General features: G+C 59.1%; 3 protein-coding genes across 6 annotated transcripts in view; 2 read left to right on the plus strand and 1 right to left on the minus strand.

Annotated features, from left to right (window-relative positions):
* Window positions 1–459: 459 nt before the first annotated feature.
* Window positions 460–15,469, minus strand: part of LOC126952708 (collagen alpha-2(XI) chain) — a 30,437-nt gene continuing 15,427 nt past the window's right edge. For both annotated transcript variants that reach the window (XM_050787540.1, XM_050787541.1), the window contains 45 exons: window positions 15,363–15,407; window positions 15,113–15,166; window positions 14,883–14,927; window positions 14,695–14,748; window positions 14,425–14,469; window positions 14,137–14,190; window positions 13,963–14,007; window positions 13,720–13,773; window positions 13,279–13,386; window positions 12,229–12,282; window positions 11,882–11,935; window positions 11,728–11,772; window positions 11,590–11,643; window positions 11,417–11,461; window positions 11,218–11,271; window positions 11,064–11,117; window positions 10,776–10,829; window positions 10,245–10,352; window positions 10,005–10,094; window positions 9,772–9,825; window positions 9,421–9,528; window positions 9,175–9,282; window positions 8,981–9,034; window positions 8,824–8,877; window positions 8,520–8,627; window positions 8,267–8,320; window positions 8,035–8,088; window positions 7,756–7,809; window positions 7,540–7,593; window positions 7,092–7,199; window positions 6,666–6,719; window positions 6,418–6,471; window positions 6,223–6,276; window positions 5,561–5,614; window positions 5,188–5,295; window positions 5,026–5,079; window positions 4,746–4,799; window positions 4,401–4,508; window positions 4,194–4,247; window positions 3,852–3,887; window positions 3,610–3,663; window positions 3,228–3,495; window positions 2,553–2,665; window positions 1,994–2,200; window positions 460–1,568 (listed from right to left, as the gene is read on the minus strand). In XM_050787540.1, coding sequence (XP_050643497.1) covers window positions 1,428–1,568; window positions 1,994–2,200; window positions 2,553–2,665; window positions 3,228–3,495; window positions 3,610–3,663; window positions 3,852–3,887; window positions 4,194–4,247; window positions 4,401–4,508; window positions 4,746–4,799; window positions 5,026–5,079; window positions 5,188–5,295; window positions 5,561–5,614; window positions 6,223–6,276; window positions 6,418–6,471; window positions 6,666–6,719; window positions 7,092–7,199; window positions 7,540–7,593; window positions 7,756–7,809; window positions 8,035–8,088; window positions 8,267–8,320; window positions 8,520–8,627; window positions 8,824–8,877; window positions 8,981–9,034; window positions 9,175–9,282; window positions 9,421–9,528; window positions 9,772–9,825; window positions 10,005–10,094; window positions 10,245–10,352; window positions 10,776–10,829; window positions 11,064–11,117; window positions 11,218–11,271; window positions 11,417–11,461; window positions 11,590–11,643; window positions 11,728–11,772; window positions 11,882–11,935; window positions 12,229–12,282; window positions 13,279–13,386; window positions 13,720–13,773; window positions 13,963–14,007; window positions 14,137–14,190; window positions 14,425–14,469; window positions 14,695–14,748; window positions 14,883–14,927; window positions 15,113–15,166; window positions 15,363–15,407 — 3,339 coding nt within the window. In that variant the 3' untranslated portion in view covers window positions 460–1,427. The remainder of the gene's footprint in view (window positions 1,569–1,993; window positions 2,201–2,552; window positions 2,666–3,227; window positions 3,496–3,609; window positions 3,664–3,851; window positions 3,888–4,193; window positions 4,248–4,400; window positions 4,509–4,745; window positions 4,800–5,025; window positions 5,080–5,187; window positions 5,296–5,560; window positions 5,615–6,222; window positions 6,277–6,417; window positions 6,472–6,665; window positions 6,720–7,091; window positions 7,200–7,539; window positions 7,594–7,755; window positions 7,810–8,034; window positions 8,089–8,266; window positions 8,321–8,519; window positions 8,628–8,823; window positions 8,878–8,980; window positions 9,035–9,174; window positions 9,283–9,420; window positions 9,529–9,771; window positions 9,826–10,004; window positions 10,095–10,244; window positions 10,353–10,775; window positions 10,830–11,063; window positions 11,118–11,217; window positions 11,272–11,416; window positions 11,462–11,589; window positions 11,644–11,727; window positions 11,773–11,881; window positions 11,936–12,228; window positions 12,283–13,278; window positions 13,387–13,719; window positions 13,774–13,962; window positions 14,008–14,136; window positions 14,191–14,424; window positions 14,470–14,694; window positions 14,749–14,882; window positions 14,928–15,112; window positions 15,167–15,362; window positions 15,408–15,469) is intronic.
* Window positions 2,223–15,469, plus strand: part of SLC39A7 (solute carrier family 39 member 7) — a 40,143-nt gene continuing 26,896 nt past the window's right edge. Inside the window, exon 1 of the mRNA XM_050787694.1 lies at window positions 2,223–2,232. The gene's annotated coding sequence lies outside the window, so the exon portion shown is untranslated. The remainder of the gene's footprint in view (window positions 2,233–15,469) is intronic.
* The window catches only part of RPS18 (ribosomal protein S18), a 111,627-nt gene continuing 100,363 nt past the window's right edge, over window positions 4,206–15,469 (plus strand). The window contains exon 1 of one of the 3 annotated variants that reach the window (XM_050787870.1): window positions 4,206–4,209. The gene's annotated coding sequence lies outside the window, so the exon portion shown is untranslated. Of the gene's footprint in view, window positions 4,210–9,783; window positions 9,788–11,954; window positions 11,959–15,469 lie in introns of those variants that run through there. The other 2 variants (XM_050787866.1, XM_050787869.1) reach the window with 2 other exon arrangements.

Raw genomic sequence — 15,469 nt, forward strand, 5'->3', positions numbered from 1 at the left:
TACATGCGAGTGTAGAGGGCCTGGCCACAGTCCTGGTCTTCATGACAGCACAGCACAAGCCTGATGGGGAGGCATCAGGTGACCAGAGGTACAGATGCAGTAAATGTCTTCTTGAAAGTGGGCCTCAGCCTCCCCATTTACAGAGATTAGACTGGGCTATGTAAGGCTCCTTCTGGAGCACAGGCCCGCCCTCACCCAGAAGCAACTGCACACCGATGTCAGAACCTGGGGCCACAGGGACCCGAAACCCCTACCTGGTGTCCCTGGGGCGTCATTTGTAATTTTATGCTAGTCACCCAGGCTTTGTAAACTCTGGGCCCTGACACCCCAGCTGGGCAGGGCTTGCAGGGTATCTGGATTAAGCCATACGATTCTGGTAACCACTTAGCTGGGGAGAGGGAATATCAGATGGGTGTTGGGGGAGACTGAAATAACAACACGAGCAGTGACACAGACACCTGGGAGGAAACAATCACATTATTTAACCATCAGTCAGCATGGACACTGAGCACAGGGTCCTGGGAGTCCCTTCCATATGCCACACATTAACCCTTTAATTTCAGGATCAGGGAAGGGGAGGGGTTCCCAGGGGAGGGACAGAGGTGGCAATGAACATACTCAGTGGCTCAGGGCCATGGCAATTTACCAGCCAATATAGAAGAATTTTAATATTCCAGCCATCTGCTGGATGCAGCCCTGCACACACCCCACACTATTCCGTTTCTTCCCTGGGGGAGCATCCTGGCCCTCAAGTAGCAGGCAGTGCCTGCCAGACCCAGACCAAGTGGAAGAGACAGTGTGCACATGGGCCAGGCAGCCAACACCCGTGGGTTAGAGAGCCCCACCCTGGCAGAGTCAGAGCCCTGAGGCCAGGGAGACCACATATTCCAACTTTCACAGTGGGTGTGACAGGTGAGGTGGGAGGGAGGGTTCAGCCCTGAAACCCCCCCCACACAGTCACTGAGGAAAGTCCTGACACAAGGATGTGGGTGCCGGAGCCCACCCCCGAGAGCCCTATCTCCAACATCTGCTGATTTTTGTGGGCATTTCTCTTTTTTGTTATTTTGCTTTCCACGCTTTAAATAATTAATATAATTACTTTTAAATACAAAATACACCGTGTCCTTTCTCTTCTCTTCCATTTGTTTGAGGCGATTGGGAGGTGAGTTTTAAATAAGGGTCTCAGCTCTCTAACGGGTCACAGGCTCCAGGTGGGAGGGCCAAGAGCCCCAGATGCCACTCCTCCCGTGGGGTGTCCGGGCAACCACTTCACCCCTCCCCTGGCCTGCCCCTGACTAAGGGCTCTCGGTGCCCTGGCCCAAGGCTCCCTAGATGGTGAGGAGCCCTCTTGGGAGGTGGCACAGAGCTGATGTTGTGGGATTCCAGGTGGGCCTGGTTCCGATGGACAGGATCAGACAGAGAAGGTCCTATCCCATGAAGCAGACAGGCCCCAGCAGCACCCCTCCCCGCCTCGGTGGGGTTCCCAGGTCTGAGAAGGAGGCATCCAGCACCGGCAGCTGCTCCAGCACAGGCGTTCGCACCTCCAGCACCGTCCGGCCTTGCTGTGTCTTCAGGGGGAGACAGGGAAGAAAGGGTGAGCTGGGTAGGGGCCCAGGCTCACCTCTCCTCTGAGCACCTTGGCCACATCAGGGTGACTCAGGATGTACAGATTGGGAGTGTCTGTGTGCCCATGCGTGTGTGCTTGCTTCTTCCCCACCGTGTGCCTCTGCTGGGCAGCCATGTGCCAGTCTGTGTACATGTCTGCATTACCTTGTGTGACGCTGGTATGTGTACCCAAATGACCCTCACCTGATGGCTTCCATCTTTTCCACCCTGCTCACTGGCTTTTGAGCTCCCTCAGGCATCCCCGACAATCCAGCAGGACAAGACTCCTCCCTGCTCTCCCTGGGTGCCCTGCCCAAGGGGTCTTCCCACCTCCTTCCTCCAGCCTGAGTCTGAGATCAGTCCCCCACCCAGCTCTTCCTATTCCCACCTGGCAGCCATCTCTGAATTCTTTGACATAGGGGCTGGTCTCCGGGCTCAGCTCATCCTCATTGGCCCCGCGGAGTCTCAGGGGACCGTTGCGGGCTGCTCCAGAGCAGGGGTAGGAGATGTCCTGGTGGGCTGAGACACTGAGCAGCCGCAGGAAGGTGAGCTGGACCACACCCACTGGGGAACCCTCTGAGTCCACGTAAGAGAACTGGAAGGAGAGAGAGGGCTGGTGTCAGGGGGAGACAGAGACGGGCCTCAGGAGCATCTACAGCACCAGGACAGCTGAGCCAGAGTCATAAGCAGGGAATGGCTGGAAGGCAAGGGCTGGGAAAGAAATGAGGGGCTGAGTGGGAGCCAGGAGACTGGGGGTACACGAAAGGCAAAGTGAACATCAGAGGACCGGTGAGAAGGAAACGAAGAAAAAGCTAAGAAGTGGAGAAGGGGTGGCAGGCTCCATGGGGGGCAATAGCCAGAAGACTGTCACCAAAACCCAGAAACCACTAGGCCCTGAGGGGATGCACTATGGGGCAGGGGAGGGGCAGCCAGGGGCCAGCTCTCACCTGCGTGACATCATCCCTGGGCGTCACACAGGTCTCACCCCCTGCTGTGAAGTTGCAGAAAACTCGGAAGGCATCCCGAGCACAGCCCTGGTTGGGGTCGACCCAGTACTCTCCTGTTGGGTGACGGAGAGGGGAGGTCAGGGCCACCCAGGTCCAGGCTCCAAGATGCTCTTTGCCCCCACATTCCCTCTTCCCTCCCAGCCCTCCCCATCATGCTCTTAGTCTCCTGGTCCTCCTCCCTCCCAGAACCCTAGAATATAGCCCATCCTACCGCTGCAGCCCACTTTCATCATGTGACACCTCTGCCCCCAACAGTAACCCCAGACCCTCTGACTGGAGGAGGTCCGAGTATGGACAGCCTTATACTGGGACAACATGTGGTTGCAGGCGATCATATAGATTCATCTGTTCAGGTGCAAACAGGTGTGTGCACAGATGTATATTTATCTGCTGTTGCAGACACTGGGCTGATAACCAACTGGTACATACTGACCCAGATCAGTTGCTCAAGTATTGGGATACTTCTGATCTGGTTGGTAAATAGCTGCAGTTCCCAGCCCCTCAGCCCTCACCCTCAATCCAACACCTTCTCCAGGACTCCCCCAGCATCCATTCTGCTTGTTCGGTACCCATGCTGTGGGGGAGATGTTTGTGCACCCTGAGGCTGGCACTGACCATCAGGCAGCTCTGGGTGGCACAGCTTTAGGTCCTGGCAGGTGCGAGCAGGGCTGTCCTGGGTCCCCGTCGGCCGCCTCATCTGCTCGATCTCCTCCCGTAGGGAGTCGAGTGAGCCAAAGATCTCCTCCAGCCCCCCAGGACTGCCGGGGGCTCCCCCGGTCGGTATGGCCTCATCTTCCTGCATCAGGCGGCTTCCATCCACCGAGCGCCGAGTCTTCTTGGGCATCTGGATGGGCAGTGGCTGGATCACCTCGCCCGGGGGACCCTGGGTGCAGGGACAGATGGAGAGGGCAAGAGACGAGGTTAGGGTGAGGGTGAAGTATGGCAGCAATGGAGCAGAAGGGGATGGCCCTGGGAGCAGCCCCCATTCCTCACTCACCGGGTGTCCTGGAGGGCCCTGCACACCCTTCTCTCCCTTGGGTCCGGCTGGGCCCTGACAAGGAATAAATGAGGTCATGGAGGGGTCAAGAGGTCAAGTATGGATCAAGGTCACAGAAGGATCAAATCAGCCTCCTGGCTGGGATTAAGGGGCTCCTTGGGGGGAGTCTATTTGCCCTGGAGAAACATCATCAAGTCCAGAGGGGGGTGGGGCAAAGGTCAGAGCTGAAGGGGGTCACTCACTGTGGCTCCTTTGGCTCCTTTGGGGCCAGCAGGTCCCTGTGAAATGAGGAACAAGAAAGAGACAGTCACTGCAGGGGAAGGTCAGGACTCAGAGGAGCGGGGAGGCAAGGTCCCAAGTTCACAGGAGCCTTGGGTTACTACAGGAGGAGCAGTCCTGTGGGGATACCAGGACATTCACAGCCCTGGAGGTATGGGGAGGAGGGACTGGGGGTGACAGGACAAATGGGGGACTCTGAGGACTATGCTTGTTAGGCTGGTGGTTCCGTGGAAGTCACTGGGAGGCCATGGGCAGGCAGCAGAGGGGTTTAGGGGATTTGGTGGAGGAACAGAGGCAGTACTCACCGGGAGGCCAGGGGGGCCTCCAGGACCAATGGGGCCGGATGCTCCTGGGATACCCTAGGAAGGGTAGGGTCTGGTTCAACTGGGTCCTCCTCCCACACCCTCCTGAGCATCTGCTCGCTCACCCACAGCTGAGTCCCAACTCCAGCTCCACCCCTCTCCACCCCACTCTCAACCCCCACAACTTCCAGGACCATGCCCTCTACTCACCGTCTCGCCCTTCTGCCCAGGGGAGCCCTGAGGCCCAGGAAGTCCCCGATCTCCCTTCTCTCCCTGCTCACCCGGGGGCCCAATCAGTCCAATGAGACCTGGGTGGCCCTAGAGAAGGGTGCAGGCAGTCAAGAGAATGCAAAGAGGAGTCATGTGGATGGGGAGAAGGGCCAAGAAGACACGGAGTGGGAGCCGGGCACAGGGTCCGTGAGTGGCCCTCACTGAGCAGGGACCCCCTGGGACTGGCTGCTGGAGGCCTGAAGCAGAGCAGTGGGCACTCGAGTCCCACAGGTTTCAGGGTCAAGGGTGATGGGAGAGACACCTGGCCATGTGTCTGTCACTCACCTTCTCTCCCTTGGCTCCAGCATCGCCCCGGAGACCAGGCAGCCCTGGGGGTCCCTGTGGAGAGATGGGAAATCACTCTCTGTACATTTGTGAAGAGCCACTTGCCCACACCCTACCTGGTGGCCCGTCTCCTGTCCCAGCAACTAAAAAGGTTCACCCCTGGCCCACAAGGGAGAGGTGGGACCAAGTTCTCCCCAACAGTCTCCACTTCCTCCAGGGCTTCAGCTCTGTCCCAGGGCAGCGCCCTCACCCCTCACCCAGCCCTATCCCAGTCACTCACCACAGGACCTGGGGGCCCAGCCTGGCCTGTAGCTCCAGGTCGGCCTTGCTGACCCTGAAGATTTGAGGGGACCACAGGGGTCAGGAGGAGCATCCCCACACTGCACTCCTCCCATGGCTCCTCACTCCCACCCCAGCCCAGCCCTTCCCTACGGTGACTTACCACTGAGCCTGGGAGCCCCCTCAGACCATCAGGGCCAGGTTTCCCTGCTGGACCGGCAGGACCCACCGGGCCTGTCTTCCCCGGGGCACCTACAGCACCAGGATCTCCCTGAAACACACACAAGGAATATGTCCTGAAGGGCAGAGGAGTGGGGTGTGGGCAGGGGGCAGAGGGTCCAAGGTGGAAGGTGTGAGGCAGGGAGGAAGGGCCAAACTCTAGGACCCCCTAGCGCAGGAACAAGTATAGGGAACGCCTCTCCCCAAAAGGGCCCAACATGGGAGAGGTGGACATGGGGTAGGCATCTGGGGACAGAGGCATCTGAGGGGTGGGAGGTGGAGCGGATGCTCCAGCACCAGGGCGGCCTTTCCCTCACCTTGGCTCCCTTCCCTCCTTGTCGCCCCTCGGGACCAGGCGAGCCGGCAGGACCCTGCAGATGGAGCGGGAAGGAAGAGCACATGAGGCCATGGGCAGCCAGGCTCAACTCTTTCCCCTTCCTGTCCTGGACACACACATACACACGCACACACACACACGTGCGTGCACAGGGACACACACAGAGGGCTGATTCACAGATGTGCGAACAGATGCAGCTGTGACAGCTGTGAAGATACTGGGTAGTCTGTACATTTGTGAAGAGTCACTTGCCCACACCCTACCTGGTGGCCCGTCTCCTGTCCCAGCAACTAAAAACGTTCACCCCTGGCCCACAGAAAAGCCAGCCAGCCCCTCCTCCAGTTTCCATTCTGCTTTGTCAGTAACCACCACTCCCCCTGGTGAGAACATACACACTAGAACCCAGGAACGAACATGCCCAAGACACCACACATCAATCAACCCACCAGTTCCTGCCCGCACACTCTGCCCAGGGCAATGAGATACTGCACACCCTTAAACCCACCGGCTCCTGCCCACACACCCAGCCAGGGCAATGCAGACACCAGGCACCTCCCCGCCCGTCCCACCTGCCATTGCCCAGCCTCCATCCACACAGCCCAGGGACTGCCTCCCGAGGTCTCAGGGGTCCACCTCACTCACCCGCTTTCCAAGTGGCCCTGGGGGTCCATTCTCCCCAGTGGGACCAGGGGATCCCTAGGGAGAGAGGAATTGGGGTAGCTGAGTGTTTATCCTCCAGCCAAGGGACTCCTCAGCCCCTCAGGAGTGGGGCACAGAAGAGGGGTAAAGGGGATGAGGCTTGGGCTCAGGGGGGTTGTGGGGTCACCAGTCACTCACAGGCTGTCCTGGCTCACCATCCTCGCCTCGGTCACCCTTAGCACCATCCTGGCCCTGCAGAGGTGAAGCAAGGTCAGAGATGGGCCCCCAACCTGGCTGGCATCACCCCCAAAACGGTCAATCCTCCATCCCCTTGCCTGCCCTGCCATAACCCCAGCTTCCCAATACCCAAGCCCAGCGGCCACACAGAGGCCCCCCCATAGAAGCCCCACCCTTTTTGCCCCTTCCCCTCTCTGAGTAAGACTCACCCGAGGGCCACCTTCTCCAGGGGGGCCAGGGTCACCAGGAAAACCAACGGGACCCTGATCCAGAGGGAGAATAAGAGTCAGGGTCACAGCTCCCTGAGCCCACCCAGCACAGATGCCCACAGGCACATGCCACTGCCCTCTAGAGGCAGTGTCCACCCGTACCCCCCAGGAAGAGGCCTCTGCACCCCTCTCCCCACCGCGTGCACTGCGTGTTGTTTAATGCCTCAGGGTGTTAACTGCAGGGCATCTCTCACTTTCTCTCTGGATCCTAGACCCCATGCATCCCTCCAGATGCCCCGTTTCCAGAGCATCCCCCCGAATCCTGGGCTCCCCACACTCCAAGATCCTCCCTCACACACACCCATATTCCCAGGTCTGTCGTTCACAGGGCCTGACAGGACTCCATCCCCACCGCCCCAAACTCACAGGGTTCCCTTTGGGGCCGTCATCGCCTGTGGGGCCTTTAGGCCCTGGTGGTCCTGGCTCTCCGGGCTGCCCCGACTCTCCTTTTTCTCCACGTTCCCCGCGTGGACCCTGCAGAACAAGCGGAGGACACAGATGGCCCAGGGGGTCTTGAAGGTCAGGGCTGCAGCCTCTGCTTCCGAGACACCTTCAGCCATCCCCTACTCCCCTCAGTGACAATGGGACACACACAGAAAGTCAAGCCTATAAGGGGAATCCCCTGGTCCCCTTCCCTTCGAGGAAGGGGAAGAAGGGCTCACTCAGACCAGGGATCAGGCCTCACAGAGGATGGCAGGGAGCAGAGACTCTTGCTGCAGAGGAGTTCCAGCTCAAGGAGGTCACAGGAAAACTAGAGGCAGGGTTGAGGCGGGTGAGGGGGATTGGGGAGTAGGGCCTTGGAGCTGTCACTCACCTTGACACCTGGCTCGCCCTGGATCCCTGGAGATCCTGACTCTCCTGGTTCCCCCTGCAAAGAGATTAGAGTCAAAAACCTCCTCTCCTTCCCTGGCCAAACAATTCTGATATTCCCCACATCTCATTCTCTTTTGTCTCCCCAACCAAAATTGGCAGAAATCCAACTCTCATCCCCGACTTCCATGACTGCTCCGTTCACCCCCTTCCCAGTTACCTTCTCTCCAGGGGGACCCAGGTTCCCAACACCTCCCGGGGGGCCTTGTGGGCCCTGGAAGAGGAACAGAAATAGGTGTCATTGCTTAGGAAGGAGGTGCCATTTCAGGGGCAAAGTCCCAGATGAGCAGCCCAAGGTCACAGCAGTGAGGCAGTGGAGGCCTCCCAGGAGTAAGGGCTTCTCTTGGCCCCTGAGACGATACTAGAGTTTATGGTCTGGGAAAGGGAGGCAGAGGACCAGACACATTGATCTGAAGGGACAGGGGCTGAGATGACTCACATCAGCGCCATTGGGTCCAGCTGGACCTCGAGGTCCTGGGGGGCCAGGTGGTCCCTGGGGGGAAAGAGACACACCACAGATGGGGAAGGGAAGTGAGACGGCTGAGCATAAGTGGTGGAGAGAGGAGGACGAGCAGCCAGGCCAGGGAGTCGGCAGTGGGGTGTGGGGTGAGGGCTGGCCAGGGAGAGGGGTGACTAGTATGGGGGCTAGGGTCAGTAGGGGTCACACTCACCATAGGACCCACATCTCCTGTTTCTCCCTTCTCCCCAGAGGGGCCCGGCAAACCCTGTGCAGGTATACAAAACATGGGCCCAGGTGACCACCCCACTCAAAGCACAACCCTAGGCAGATAGGCCCCACAGTCCCCTCCCCTCAGACCCCACATGCCCACCAGTCCTCATCAGCAGGCTGCTGGCAGGGTCTGGGGCAAACATCACCCCATCCTGACCCCACCTCTCAGCCCCTGTCCCTATCCCCCAACACACCTGTAGGCCAATGGGTCCTGGGGGCCCATTGAATCCTCTTGTTCCTTCATCGCCTTTGGCTCCAAAGTGTCCCTGGGGTCCCCGAGCTCCAGGCTCCCCATCTGCTCCCTGCAGGTGGAGGGAAAGCAGAGACAAGGACACAGGGATAGGTCATGGGTCAGGTGTTCTCTATCCACAAATACCACACAGAGCTGGGTGCCATGCCCAGAGCCCCTGCTCCCACTCCCAGCCCCAAGGGCAGAGGGGGAGCTGAGGGAGGACCAGAGGCTGCTGGGCCTTTGGTGGGGGTGGAGGGGTCACTCACCGCTGCTCCAGGCTGCCCCACAGGACCAATGGGTCCAGGGGGTCCAGGAGGGCCCTGGGTGAGAGAAGAGAGTCAGAGACACCAAAACAGGGAGAGAGATCAGGTGGGAATGAGGTTAAAGGCCAGGAGATCAGAAGTCAAGGTCATGGACACTTACATGTTCACCCTTGTTCCCTTTGGTGCCCTTCTGTCCAGGGTCCCCCACCTCACCCTGGGAGGAGAAGACAGACAAGATATTAGAGAAAGGTGATAGGTAGAGTGGGAAGGATGACATGACAGGGGCCAGGGGTCATGCCCAGGTCAGCCATCTCATCTGGAGAGAAGATTGTAGGGGTCTGTGGGGTCCCTCACCTTGTCTCCATCCTCTCCAGCCACACCTGGAGGCCCAGCAGGACCAGGAAGCCCCACAGGACCCTGCACCCCGTCTCGGCCAGTCGGGCCAGTGGGGCCCTTCTCACCCTGTGGGACAGGACGAAGGAGTCATAGCCTGGAGGTGACCCTCACCCTTAAACACCCCACAGGAAACTTGTCATAGCCCATCAACCCTAGGCTCCCAGACCCCTCCCCAGAGCCCCTCCCCAGGACCCCCACACTCACCGGGACGCCTTTCTCTCCTGCGGCTCCAGGGGGACCCTGCGGGCCTGGGCGTCCTGGCGGACCAATGGGTCCCCCTGATCCTGCTGCACCTCGTTCCCCAGGGGAGCCCTGAGAGAACAGATGAGTCAGACCCCCAGGAAGGAGACCCCAGTTTGCCCATACCAGAGAACCTCAGACCAAAATTCCCAGAAGATCCCAAAATCAGACGCATTCTGGCTGTCCCTGGACAGCCTCTGCCCAGCCGCACAGCCCCACAGCCCCTGGTGGTATTGGAATGCCACTCCTACCCTTCCTCACCCACCCCTTTCCTGGGTCCTTTCTACCACCTCCCCCCTGGAACCCCAGACTCACTGCAGGGCCAGGGGGGCCAGACGGACCTTCATTCCCCTTCAGACCAGGTCCACCCTAGGAACCAAACATTTGGGGACGATGAGACTTCATGGAAAGAGAAGGGTAAGGGCTGGGGAGGGAAGACAGGTTCCAAAAGATGCAAGTGGGGAGTGACATGGAGGGGGTCCGGGTCAGGGAGGGGACTCAGGACGCTTGGTGCTTGTGACAGGCAGGGGTCTGGGAGTCACACTCACAGCAGTGCCTGGGAGGCCTCTCTCTCCTGGGAATCCCCTCAGACCAGCAGGACCATCCTTCCCTGGGGCCCCAGGGGGACCAGGGTCACCCTAAAAGGAAAAGAGTGGTGATGAGCCACAGCCACGCTCCCAGATTAAACAGAGAGCTCTCGAGCCCCCCTCAAATCGCCAATTCCCTGTTCCTTTCAGCACCTCAATCCCCAGTTCCCCAACCTCCCCTCTGCCTGGCCCCTCACTGACCTTTGTTCCTTCTTTTCCAGCTGTCCCAGGTAGTCCCTGCTCTCCAGGGGGCCCTGGGGGGCCTGGGTGGCCTCTCTCCCCCATAGGGCCGGTTTCTCCTGCTGCTCCCTAGACAAAGGCAGAGAGAGTTCCCGGTCTCAGGCCCTTCATCCCACTGTCTGCCAAAAGAGCCCAACCTGGCCACCCTAAAACACTCCTCCAGAACCCCTTTATCCCTGCCCCAAAGCCCCCGGGAAATTCCCCGGCATTCCTGGGCCACTGCTGGGTTTTTTCCTGCCCCGTGTGGAGTAACTACACCACCTTGTGTCTCTGTCGGGGAACTGCCTCTCCTGGGGGACAAGACGATGAGAATGTACCCCAAAACAGACTGAAGCTCAGGACCCCTGCCTGAAATCCCAGCCCCCACCATTGACCCCAGCCCCAGGAGTCTGGGTCAGGCGGACCAGGGGCAGGGATGTGTGACCGAGAGAAGAGGGGCAGACAGACTAATGCTAGGGTCTGGGGTCCATTCTCTCCTAGGGACAAACGTACCTGAGGTCCCACCACTCCTGGAGGACCAGAGGGGCCGGTCTTCCCTTGGAAACCCTAGGCGAGGAAGAGAGGAGAATGCAGTGAAAGCAGGTGTGGGTGCTGTGGGCCAGATTCCCAGGAGGAGGGATCCCAGGCAGGATCACACCAAGCCCTGGGCCCTGGGTCTGAGCAGCACCAGGGCAGGCTCCACTCTGCCAAGAGAACGTCCCTGTGGACTTTCCAGACAGCTCTGGGGTTAAAGGGTCTGAGGGAGCCCCCCAAGAATGGGTAGCCAGGAGCATCACTCACCACTTCTCCTCTCTGGCCTGGGTGTCCCGGCAGCCCGTCCTTCCCAGGGGGGCCCTGGAAGGGGTTCAGGTGTCAGGTGAACTCTCGGTTGGAAAGGGGGCAGGGAAGAAGGACTCAGAGAAGCGAGGTGGGTCAGAGCTCAGGGTCAACTTACCGGGGGTCCTTTGGGTCCAGGAAACCCATTGGGACCCTGAGGTCCAGGGAGGCCCTAGAGACAGAGGTGGTGGAAGTCAGGAGAATAGGGGCAGGGGCTGAGTGGTGGAACTCAGCTTCCTCCCTGGGGTGAGGAGGGAGCTGGCTCACCCAGGCTTCCTGGGGAGTTCAGGGGAAGGGGACTCTCGATCCACACTCACCCTCTCTCCAGGGGGCCCATGGGGGCCATCACCACCAGATGTTCCCTGTGGGGGGGAAACAGAGTCAGGGAGTGGGAAGAGCTGCTTTCCAGCTGTCCCTGAGGTCAGGGTGTTGACAGAGAGCTGGGGCTGAGTGGGCAGGGGGCAGATGGAGCCCTGTAGAGACCACTCACCTTAGCTCCAGACTTCCCAGTGGCACCTCGGGGTCCCCGCTGACCCCGTGGACCCTACAGAGGGGAGAGGAGTTGTCAGAAAAACCCAAATGCCTCCCTCTGGACCTTGAGCCACCTGTTTCTCTCCCCTGCACTCACCGTGGGGCCCCGTTCTCCCCGAGGCCCTGATTTCCCCGACAGGCCCTGATGGGAATGAAGCAGAGAGAACATTACCCAGCGTGAGACTCCCCACAGACCCCCTCTACACCTCTCCAGCCCTTCCCTTCTCACCCGCTCTCATCCCCCAGCTTACCCGGGCTCCCTTCTCTCCACTGGCACCAGGAAAGCCAGGAAATCCTAGGGACCCCTGGTGAGAATAGAGAAGGGGGGAAATTGAGAAGTGATGAAAGGTAGGGTTCAGGAAGGGGCAAAGGGGGTCAGGAGAGGCCACAAAGGCAGTGGCGAGGGAGACCTGAGCTCTGCCAAGAACTAAGTGGCCTTGGACAAACCGCTGCTGCTCTCTGGGCCTCTTTCGTCATCTATAAAATGGGGGTCAGCTAAATTCCCTCTGGGGTCCCCCGCTGCCCTGCATCTGTGCTTCCTGGAATCAGGGATCAGGGAAGGGAGAGGAAGAGGGGCACGTATGGGGCACGGCATCACCTTGGGTCCCTGACGTCCAGGATAGCCAGGCAGACCAGGAACACCCAGCTTGCCCTGTGGAGGGACAGGGAGCAGTTAGGAGTGAGAGGAGATCCAGATGCTGCTCCACCCCTGGAGACCTCAACCCTCACATATAATGGCCAGCCCCCACCCAGCAACGCACCCCACACAGCCCAGCCTCTAGCCCGCCATTGCCTGCCCCGCAGCTGCCTGACTTGTAGTCTCTCCTTCTCACGAGTGGATTTTCCCCAATTCTAGTGCTGGGATTCCACCTCCCCTGCGCCTGCAGAGGTATCAGGTCCTTCAGGGTCACTGTGATCTAGCTGCTTCCCACCTGTCAACCTCAGCTCCATCTACCCCACGAGGGAGGTGGGATCTACTCCAGCACCCACTCCTGCTCCACCAAGACCAGTCCCCCTGCAGGCCCTTTGCCCACCACACCCTGACTCCTGTGCACGCCCCCTTCCCCAGAGGCTCCAGGGTTCATCCTGCCCAGGCAGCTGCAGAGCAGGGCTTAGGAGCAGAGACTCTAAAGCCAGACTGACTGGGCATAACCCCTGGCTCTGCCCTTCACTGGCCATGTAATTAACAAGCATCCCTGTGCCTCCGTAAAAACCTCAGCAAAACAGTGCTGTCACATGCCTACCTCATAGTATAGACAGGACGCATCAGCACAGCACCTGGCACAGGGCAAGCGCTGGGGAGAGTCAGCTCAGGAGACCACAGACCTCACTGCTATTAGACTCTCTCATCTCAGAACTCCTGCTGCTTGGAGTCCGAACGCATGTTCACTCTGCCTTGAAGCAACAGCTACTCTCTAAGCCTCGTCTCCATCCAACTCTTCATGACAGGGACTTTTCCCTGACTTCTTATATATCCCCTCTGCCCATCAGCAGCTGGGAGATGCCATTTACACAGAGAGAAGTATAACTAATGCTTGGCCATCTTCAACTGACTGGCTGACTTCAGCTGCGGGCACCCCCCATGCCCATCCTGACCCCAGTGCCCACACCTCCAGAGGACCCAGGCACAAAACCCTCATCCCATCACCTTCTCGCCCATAAGCCCTGGGGGCCCAGGGTCTCCAGTCGGTCCACTGCGTCCCTTTGGCCCCTCAGGACCATCCTCTCCCCTGGAACCAGGGACTCCAACCTCGCCCTGTGTGAGAGGGAAGGACAGGTGAGTGTCGGGGACTGGAGGTAGGGTCTGGGCCCAGAGGAGAAACGGGCACCAGTGAGGCTGAGGAGGGCTGGAGGGGTCCCAGGAGCCACTGCAGGACAGGGAGCCGGCAGGCAGGGATAGTGTAGTGATGGGAGGGCAGGCACGACACAGACCATGGGGTTATCATCCTGTAGGGGTCAGGCTCCCAAGAGAACACAGCACTGGAACTGCAGAGTCTGGAGACTCAGGAGAATAAACTGTTGCTTGGGGTCTCCAGAGTGGAGGCTCAGTAGGACACGGAATTGGGGCCAGTGTGGAATCTCTACTCACCCTGTCACCTTTCACGCCTATGTCACCTTTGAACCCTGGAAAGCCATCCTCGCCCTAAGAAAGATAGAGGTGAGAGGACACCACAGATGACAGAGGGCTGGGGTTCTAATGGGGATTCCGAGAACATAGGTGGAAGCAGGGGCTCAGGAGCTGGAGGGCAGTGCGGGGCAGGCTGGAGGGAAGACAGTGAAGAGAGGAGATGGCAGGACTGACGTGCTGGGAAGCTGGGGGCATGGTGCTCACCTTCTCACCCTTATGACCCTTCAGACCCCGAATTCCGTCCACACCCTAGAATTAGACAGGGGATAGAAGTAGAGTGATCAGGAGATGGAGGTGGGTTGGAAGGACCAAGCTCCTAAGACCCCATATGGCTCCCCTGACCACAGCCCTTTGTCTCCCAGCCTGGTGGTCAGTTACCTTGACCCCTCGAGGTCCTGGGTATCCTAGAGGACCCTGAGGTCCAGAGGGACCCTGGAAGAAAAAAGAGAGGCGTTTATAAAGGGGCCTCAGAGTGTCACTGTGGGGACCTCCAGGGGTGGGAGAAATGGAAGTAACAACATTGCTGTCTGGGTAGCGTTACAGGGCACAGGAATTGAGAATGTGGCAGAGCCGTATGAATAATGAGAGAAGGAAATCCCGAGGACTTTGAGGCTCTAGAGTCTGGGTAGAGATTCCCTCAGGGGTTAAAGACATGGAAGATCTCACCTGGTTTCCTTTGGTTCCAGGGGGACCTTCCTTCCCCGGGTGACCCTGGGAGTAAGGGATAGAAAATGTGACCAGTGGCCCCTGTCACCCTCTCTGTACCCCTCCCTACACTTCTTCCAACACAAATTTCCTGTGACCTAGTGAAGCCAACTGTCCATGGACAAGCACCACCAGTGACCTTTCAGTGCAAGGGTCACTGAAGGAGCTTTGAGGTCATGCACTGGGGCGGAAGGCCAAGGGAACTGGATTCGGAAGTGGGGGCCCACTCACCGGGGGTCCGTCTGAGCCAGGCATGCCAGGGAGCCCTGGCTTCCCTTGAGGACCCTACAGGAAGACAAAGAGGCTCAGGGTCACTAGGAGGGTCATGTCTGGACACAGACAAAATCCCAGCAGACATTTAGGGTTCTCTCTACATCCCCACTCTAAACCCCTGTCCTCCAAATCACTTAGTCACTTACCTTCTCTCCATGAGGGCCGATGGCACCCTGGGGCCCAGGGAGACCCTACATACAGGGAAAGAGAAGTCACAGGGGCCTCCCAGGGTGTCTTCCAGCCAGCCTCCCCATTCAGAGCATGAGCGACAAGGGCCTGAGACCCTTAATTTCCTGTATTCTTCCAGCATCTGACCCATTGTGGAAGCCCAAGGGAAGCCATGAAAATTGGGGAAGGGAGTAGGGGCACCACTCACCTGGGTCCCAGGGGTGCCCTGTTGTCCAGGAGGTCCTGGCTCTCCCTGGGGTCCCTAGAAACAGATGACCAGGCACAGGTCAGAAGGAGATGGGGACAGAACAAATTTAGAGCATGGAGCTGAGTCCCAGCAGCGACAGCCAAGAGGGCAAGAGCAGGAAGCAGACAGGGGTCAAAATAGTGGCCAACAGGATGCTGGCAGGGACCTCAGAGGATAAGAATGGGGGCGGGATCTGCCATCCATCACTCACCAAGCTCCCTTTGGGGCCCTGGGGACCATCCATGCCTCGGACGCCCTGAAACACAAGACGGGTGTGAGCAGCCTGAAGGTGGCCCAGAGGGACCTGTGGTTTTCAGA

This window comes from Macaca thibetana, chromosome 4 (genome assembly GCF_024542745.1).
Source record: "Macaca thibetana thibetana isolate TM-01 chromosome 4, ASM2454274v1, whole genome shotgun sequence".
In the NCBI taxonomy this organism is placed as follows: domain Eukaryota; kingdom Metazoa; phylum Chordata; class Mammalia; order Primates; family Cercopithecidae; genus Macaca; species Macaca thibetana.